The sequence below is a fragment of the Sinohyriopsis cumingii genome, chromosome 7, assembly GCF_028554795.1.
Source record: "Sinohyriopsis cumingii isolate HCF-2022 chromosome 7, ASM2855479v2, whole genome shotgun sequence".
Taxonomy (NCBI): domain Eukaryota; kingdom Metazoa; phylum Mollusca; class Bivalvia; order Unionida; family Unionidae; genus Sinohyriopsis; species Sinohyriopsis cumingii.
The window spans coordinates 11,430,428-11,439,515 of NC_142967.1; the positions used below are offsets into that span (position 1 = coordinate 11,430,428).

Here is a 9,088-nt window from a genome sequence, read left to right on the forward strand (position 1 = left end):
CAAAACGAAATCTAGGAAATGTAGTCACTAAAACGCACAGGAAACACCATCCAAAATTTAAGAGACTCTTTTCTTGTGAAAAATGTTCTTTTCAAAGTATTTGGTAACCCACTCTTGAGCAGTGTCATTGACTTCCTTCCATGGAATTTGTGGTAATACTCAATGGTAACCCACTCTTGAGCAGTGTCATTGACTTCCTTCCATGGAATTTGTGGTAATACTCAAGACAGAAGGCGTGGCACGGCAATCCTTATAATCATGGGCGCCCCCGGATGTCACCTCTAAACTTGTTTTGGCCTTTTGGCCTACATCTATAAAACATAATTGCTGACCGCTACATGTTTGCGCCCCCTCCGATAAAAATATTATACGGGCGCCCTTGCTTATAATGTCCTCGTGGTTGATCTCTGTCGGACCATTTGAACATTTTCATGGCAATCAGTTTTCGTATGACATTCAGATACCAATGATTCAAACGTATTTTGTAGACTATGGACTTTGCGTTTCACCTGAATCTTGACAAACTCTGAAATTTAGAGGGTTTCTCCTTTATTGTTGCCTGGAGCCTTACAGTGTCCTTTAGCTCTCGTACTAAACCACCATAAACAACATTACTGGATAACATTTGTCTCTTGAGAAGGCTCCTATTGTTTTAATCCATTCAACCGGTTATTTGTATTTTTTGTTTTATTGCATGTGACATATTTACTACTATGGATCATTAACGGATCACTCTAAATATGTTTAAGGTTACGTGTTTATTTTCCAGAGTGGGACTAAAAGCTATTGATCACTGGTAATGGCGGGCTTTAGTTACATACATTGTGTATACACTCGGGAAAATGTATTTATGGTCAAACAATATCCATTGATGTGCATAAAGCGGGTATGATTTTTTTTTCTGTATTAAACGTTCCTGGCAAGTGAACGTAAACACACGTGCAATCAGCACTTTGTCCAGCTTGTCAGTATCCACTGGTGGGTGCGGTAAGTAACCAGTTTTTAATCACTCTCTATCGCTTCCATTGACTTTTTTTATATAAAGTATTCTACTTTGATGTTCTTTTTTTGTGACGGTATTTATGATAGCATACAAAAATGTTGGGATGCCTGGAATACATTTTTGGGTGAAGTTTTGCTTTTGAAAACGTGCAAAACCCGTGGCATTTTGACGGTTGTGGGTGTAAATATAAAATGTTTTTCTGCTACCCCTCTTTTTCTCATTATACAAATCTCTTTTTTCTTTCATATTTCCAATATTACGTATTTTAATTTTGTTATTTTACATAATTCTAATTTTGATGATCTCCAATGTATGTTCTTCATATATCGGTATAGCTTTTGCTTTTTCCATGAATATTACTTTCTGTCAATAGAAACTATATTTCCGTCACTGAAACTATTGTCACCTCTTGAAAATTTATCTTTAGGAAATAAAACATTTAACACTAAAAAGTTAGCCTGTCATAGTATTGTACAAGGTATACACTGAAATGTATGAACACCCGATAGTAAGGGTACCTTCTCATTAAAGGATATCTATATACCATTTTTTTAGTTTACATACATTTTATCGCCTTTATACAAAGGACATATGTTCATTAAAGATCATTTGTGTGGTCCTCTGAGTGTCCTTCATTGACAAGTTTCGGGCTATGGGAAATTGCATCCCGTTTGAATTTACAATGCGTGAGATTTTTTAATTCTTTTATTGTACTCCTACATCAATTTATCCAGAAGATTAGAGTCAGCTATTTTCATTTTAAAGTCATGCATTTTCGCATCCAAAAATTTCGAATGGGAAATAGAGACAGTACAAGTAAAAATAAAATAATCCGTGCATTTCTTTTAAAATCAAGAAATGACTGATGGAAATATAACACATGTATCTCAATAAGTGAGGAAAAAATAACAGTTACCTTCTGTTGTATTCATGATGATAATCTGTCCTGAAAATATACTCATGTCTCAGCAGCCCCATGGTAACATTATGTACAAATTGTCTTTTGTATCTGTTTAAAAAAATATTATCTGTAAAAAATATTTTGCTCGTTTTTAATGCGTTTACAGTTTTACCGTAAATGTGTTGTGCTAACTTATATCTTTAATTTTAACGTTTCAGAATTCATGACCTAGAGAAACAAAATGCCTCAAGGGTGGGTTCAGAACATATTGCTGGACAACATAGGGAGGGCATTCCGTATTTTAGCATTTGCCTTTGTGCTTATTGGTAAGTTTCATTGGTAGCTAGAATGCTCATGTGTATAGACTTGGGCAACACATTTTGATATATCTGTAAGAAGACCACATACCGAAATTAATTTAATATGAAATTCATATACTAAAGGGAAAAGAAAAGCCTAAATCTTTGGATTTTTAAGAAATAATATAATACTTGGGTAAAAGAGAAATAGCAACGATAACGTAGTTAACTGAGTAGTTAAAATGACGTTGCGAATTAGAATTCCATAAATTATGATATTTATGAAACATATTTATGAAACATGGTATTATTACACTTTAAAGACTTGTAAAATCAAACGATTTTTATGATAACTGAATTCATTTTCCAATCGCATTAGTAAGAAATGCTTTCATTTTTTAAGAACACATTTATATATTTGTGCCATTTATAGGCAAGCATAATTCTGTAATGGTTCTTGTACATTTGCTATTTAAAGGCAACATAATTCTGTAATTGTTTGTATGCATTTTTCATCTGGTCTTTTTCTGCTTCTTCTATCTATTCTGGTTCATCTGAGAAATTTGCAAGAACACATGGTGTATTTTCTCATATACACTACATAGCATACCCAGATCATCTCCTTTTCTTTCTTGATATAAAGCATACTGTACTTTGGCTGCCAATTCAAATTGATATAAAGTATACTGTACTTTAGCTGCCAATTCAAATTGATATAAAGCACACTGTACTTTGGCTGCCAATTCAAATTGATATAAAGCATACTGTACTTTGGCTGCCAATTCAAATTGATATAAAGCATACTGTACTTTGGCTGCCAATTCAAATTGATATAAAGCATACTGTACTTTGGCTGCCAATTCAAATCGATACAAAGTATACTGTACTGTTGGCTGCCTATTGATATTGATGTAAATTATACTGTACTTAAAGGTTACTGCATTTGTATGTGAAAATATGAGTTTTTCTGAATAAACGAACTCATATTTTTCGATACAAATGCAGTAACATTTTTATTATATGCGCATTTTGTTTTACTACGTATGGCTTAATAATAAAAGACATTACAACAAACAATATAATCGAATGTATGCTTTATTCCATAATAAATTCACAACCGTAGATTCATCAATACACAATAACAGTAATCATGAGCACATAACATAACTCAGCCCAGCGACTCTTTTAGCTCGACATCAGTTTCAAAAAGAATTGTCGTTTTGGTCTACATAAAATTTAAATTTAGAGTCATACTGTGAATGAATGGCATGGATTTTGTTTCTACGTTGATCCAACTCAGTTCTGCTTTAATGATTATGAGTGACTGGATTATTGGTCAATTCAGTACAGTAAGTTGAATGAATTTCAGCTGGAAATGTAGGCTATTCGAAATTCCAGAATAGCTTCTGTGTGCATCAGGTTTTGCTGGACATGTCGGCTGGATTTGCAGAACTAACTAAGAAAGTACAATTTGAGGAAATTCAAGATGCATAAATGTAAGCATATATTTAAACCATTCATATTACCAGCTAAAGAAGACATGCTGATGCCCTGTCACTTGCATCTCGCTGTTGGAGGCGCCCAGCTATGACAAGTATCATACAGTGTGTCTTCTATCGTTAGCCTAACATTGTATCAAAATAGTAAAACGGGGAAAACTGAAAAGCAGCTATTGTGTGACACGCATTTATACGGCGGAAATAATACTTTTTCGTCCTCTTCGATTATTGGCTCTGAGGCTCTTTGTTTCTTACCAAAACCTTCAGTTGCATTTTTTTCTTGAACACAGTATTTTGACAGACTTGTAAAATGGAACGTGTCTGATAGATATGCGATAGCCTTTGGCTTCAATACGCTTTTCTATGCTATATTTGTAGACCCTAGGGAGCTCTCGTCATAGTCTGAACTATTCTATCTGCGAAAAGATAAGAATATTCTCGTAAATAACTGTTTCAATGATCAGAACGGTATTTGCAGTTACTGTGTCTCTCACGTTTGTTGTTCCCATTGCGAATATCACGTTCATTCGTTTGCTTGTTTGAAAGTTTCGTTTCTAACTTATTGAACACGTCCACATCGTTAACTTTATCATCTATACTTTCAAATGGACGAAACAGCTGCTTGAGCTTATTCACAAACAAATTTAGTCAACCAAAACCTAAAATGTCTACTACACGAGAGTACATGGTTTGTTTATAAAGTAGTTCATAATACACTATATTATCATCAGGCACACGTGTCATGCAGGTGCGTGCAATACGAAGGTGTTCAGTATCGTAAAATACTGCACAATTTTGACACGGTAAAGTTAACGGAGACAAAAATTAATATAATAATGTTGGCTACCTAGTCATACTGATATGATGATGTACTACACGATATATTATCTTAAACTTTCTGAGTGAAACGCGGTTTATATTTTTTTAAAAGACCATTATTTTAGGATTTTGAACGTGTTAAATTTATCTTTTATTTATATTCCGATTACAGAATGTTAGCATATTTATCTGTTACATTTAGTTTTGTTGCACTTCATTTTACATTAATTACGAAGGGTTTATTTTCCTTCTGTTTTTGTGCTATTCTTCATGCTAACATTTTTCGAGTTGTACTGTTCGGTGAAACCATAAAGCCACTATTGTATTGAGTTTCCTTTGAAAGCTACATACCTACATATATACATACCTAACTATGTGCGTGCGGCTTAGGTACGTTTTCATTTAAAAAGAGATTTTTTTTTTGTTTATTGGTGATCTTTGTCATTTACAAACAAAGGAATAGTTTATAATCAAAATCTAAAATATATGAAATAAAAGTTGTTATCTATTGGATAAGTGCAACAAATTTAGCTAGCGTGTGTACTCGGGATGAAAACTTTCGTGAAAATGAGGCATAACCTTCGCGAACATTACGCCAAAATCACAGTTTAGGCAATATCTCTACTTTTTCCAAGAAGAAGAATATTTCTAATATGTAAAAAATGACGGTATGAAACGTATTTATAGTCCAATATTTTTAAGATGCATTGTCTCAGTAATTTAGCTTCGTAAGGATTTAGTGGAACCGCTTTTTTGTTGTAGCAAAATGTATCTTTATTATTTACTTATATCGACGGTGTCGGTTTGGATGGTATGCATTATAAACGCCTTCCTACACCATGATGGTACAAGATCGTATAAAATCAAAGATAAAAAATGTGATTCAATAATCATAATCATCATCATCACCATGTACCAAAACTAGGGTATTTATTAGTTGTATTTATATTACCGTTTATATATCCGATTTATTTTATCGATTATCGATGTTGGAAAGATACGTCTCAAACCGATTACTTAGCCAATTAGTTGGAAATGTTGTCATACTGAACTGCATTCACGGGACATTGTGGTTGCATGGGTTGGTTTCTTAAATTGACCTCTGCTCAGACGTCTTAATATAATGATATTCTCACCTATAAATGTTTAGTAATTTGTGAGAGGAATAACTCCGTGTATCAGACGTTTGGGGGCCTGTTTTGAAATGTACGGCATGAAATAGCAATCGAAAGCATATGATATACGTGTTAATATATCCTAACAATGTATTGTTGTTGTTGTTGAAGGGTTTAACGCCATTTTTTGCACAAGATAGGCTTTACATGGCGGCCAGTATAAATGGTGGAGGAAGAACCCGGGAAAGAACCACCAACCCACGAGAAGCTACTGGCAAGTTTTCTCACGTACCCCCATTGGCCGAGAGACCGCTAGGGTGGCTATGTGGTTAGAGCGTCCGCCTCGAAAGCGGGAGTTCGTGGGTTCGATCCCCGGCCGAGTCATACCAAAGACTTACAAAAATGGTGCTTGGCGCTCAGCATTAAGAGGTTAGTGTTAGGACTGGTCGGCCTGGTGTTACGATAACGTGACTGGGTGGGACATCATGCTACGTGTCTGCGGAATGATGCCCCAGTGCTAGACATCACTATAGACTGCCACACTGCAGACATCGTAGCGATACGACTGAAAAATTGTTAAAGCTACGTTAAAAATCCTAATCACACACACACACACACACACACATTGGTCGATCCGTAACGGTGAGCGCTTTAGAACACTCGGCCACTAGGGGCCCCCATAACAATGTTAATAATGTGAATCAAGAAAAAAAGGAAAACATCAACCATTCATGTGTGAAATTAGTCTTGTGAATGTCTGGTTCTGTGTTTGATTAAAGGCAAATTATTTGTTTAAAAAGCATTTAGTGACAGCGTCTGCTGTCTTCAGTTAACTGGAAGTAACGGGGACAGATCGACCCCAGTCCAAACTCACGCAGAATGTGCGACATTGTTTTGTTTGTTGTTGGTTTGTGGGTGTTATTTTAGGGAAGGGGAGCGTTTGGACTCGGTGTGTGGACGTGAAAACTAGAGTACGATACTCTTTCGGGTCACATGCTGCTTTTTGACCCCTTGTTTGTTAGAAAGAAAATAAATATATGAGTGACATGGATGTTAACAGGTACAACGATTTGCTCATTCTTTTGAGCGCGGATTTCTACATTTTATTTTACAGTTGTAATATTTATATATAATATAGGACTATACAGGAATGGATCAAACGTTAAGTCTTTATTTGTAACCGTAAGGTTGAAGATGGAATTTGATGTTCTAACTTTGTGTTAAGACCTTTTTATGTTACTGGTAATCATACGTTTGTATTTTCTTCTCTCAGGAAATGTCAGCCAGAATGAAACCTTTAGTCATCAATCTACAGTATCCGGTACGGTATTTCTTGTGACAACTTCGTATATTTCCAGCCAAGCCTCAGATTCTAGTTCTCCTGCAGTATTCGGCGTGCTGGAGGAATCTCTACCTGCAACCTCATATTATTACAGCCAAACTTCGGACTCTACAGTTCCTGTAATTTTTAGCACATCAGAAGAAGTTTTCCCGACCGCTACGTATCCTTCCAGCCATATGTCGGGTTCCTATTTACCTACAGTATCTAGCGTGACTATGGAATCGTTAGATATCGCTTCATACACTTCCACCCCAACATCAGCCTTTAGTTTTGTTGAAGCACTGAGCATGGCGGTGGAATATTCATCTACAGCTTCATATACTTGCATCCAAACCTCTGATGCAGGTTTTATGGCAAAAGTGAGCATGACGGAGGAATCCTTACCAACCGTTGCATATACTCCCACCCAAATATCAATCCCTAGTTTTCTTGAAATATCCAGTACGACGGAGGAATCTACTGTTTTATATTATTCCATCCTTGCCGCAGTCCCAAGTTTTCTTGCAATATCCAGTGTGACGGACATAACATCATCTGCCACTGCGCATGCTTACACCCAAACCTTAAAGTCGAGTTTTAATACATTATTTTCTACAAACACATCGTTTCCTTCAACTGACACCTCAATATCTAGGTTCACTCAAGTGTTCAGCATGTCTTCGAAATCTTCTAATGAATTTCTGTACACTTCCCATCAAAGTTCGATATCGAATTTTCCTGCAATTACCAGCCGTACAGTGGAATATTTGCAGACCGCCGTGCATACGTCCACCAAAACCTTTACTAGTTTTCCTTCAGTAGCCAGCGTTGCAGAGAAATCTTCGACCACTTCGTACGCTCCGTCAAAAACGCTAGTGCCAAATGCCTCAACACCGCTTTCGCAATTCCTCATGTATGCCATATCGAGCTTTGATCTTCGAACCTCTACGAGTGGTTGTCTCTGCGATTGCAAAGGTCTATCTTCCGTTGGTGGTATACATTCGACGGCTCAAACCGGCATAGATCAAAGTATAATGTTATTAAGTTTGGTTAAAGATATGACCGTTGAAAAGAAAGAAACTTCTGCTTACATACGTAAACATGTAAGTGCCGATGATAGAAGGCAGTCTGCAAAGGCAATAGGTTCCATTGGAATTGCGATTATTTTGATTGTATTTGGTGTCATTATCGCCTTTGACATCCCACACTTGTATACAATATTACGTCCAATGTTACGTTGCTTTTGATGGTATTTGTTGCAATTATCATATGTGACATCCGACACTTGTATAAAATATTGCACTGGTTATCACATTCCTTTTCCAATAAAAATATATTGCTCATGCACGGTTTGCTGTGTGGAAAAAGTTTCCGGAACACGATGAATGCTTTTAGCAAATGTATTAATCATGCACGGTTTGATTTGTGGGGAAAAGTTTCTGGAGCTCGATGGCTGGTTTTAAACTTAAAGATTCAAATTCTTTTTTGAATGCTCTGTCAAACTTGTGTACATAACCGTTTATGATCGTTGTTCGTACATGACGAATTACAAAGTGCTGTTAGAATACGTCTGAGATTACAAGATGGCACACTTCAAATAAGTTGAAGATCAGAGCATGCTTGCTTTGGGAGGAAACAGACTCTTAAATACTGACAACTGACTAGCCATGTCGTTTACTTCGGGATCAACCAGTCTCTGAGATAATGACTTTGCTTTGGGAGCAACCAGTATTTGAGATAGTGTCTTTTCGAGACAGGCCGTTTGGCAAAGAAAACTTATTGAGTAGGTTGAGACCAATACCTTCTAGAACGTGTGAAGTCTTTGAATACAATAGGAAAAATAAAGCCTGTTTGTTGTATAATTTTCCCCTTAATCTGCAACAGTATTTACCGAATATCCCAGACGAACAGCCACACCCACCCAATACCCGCCTTGTAAAACCAGGGTTATTTAGTAAGTGGAATAATGGCATACAAAATTGAGTACAGGAATGACCTTTTCACTCCTTGCCTTTTCTTCCCAACAAAATATTAAAACAAACATCTAAAAAACATTCATCGTGATTTTGAAACTTTATAAGACATATACCCATGAAGCAGCATACATGCACTAGAATCAGATGTTCTGAGA

The 9,088-nt window shown here is 36.2% G+C and overlaps 1 protein-coding gene across 1 annotated transcript; it reads left to right on the plus strand.

Moving 5' to 3' along the window:
* Window positions 1–364: 364 nt before the first annotated feature.
* LOC149794734 (uncharacterized) lies at window positions 365–8,300 on the plus strand. The gene is made up of 2 exons (XM_089963966.1): window positions 365–2,230; window positions 6,910–8,300. The coding sequence occupies exons 1-2, from the start codon at window positions 2,146–2,148 to the stop codon at window positions 8,202–8,204; spliced, it is 1,380 nt and encodes a 459-aa protein (XP_089820092.1). The 5' UTR covers window positions 365–2,145; the 3' UTR covers window positions 8,205–8,300.
* The last annotated feature ends 788 nt before the right edge of the window (window positions 8,301–9,088 follow it).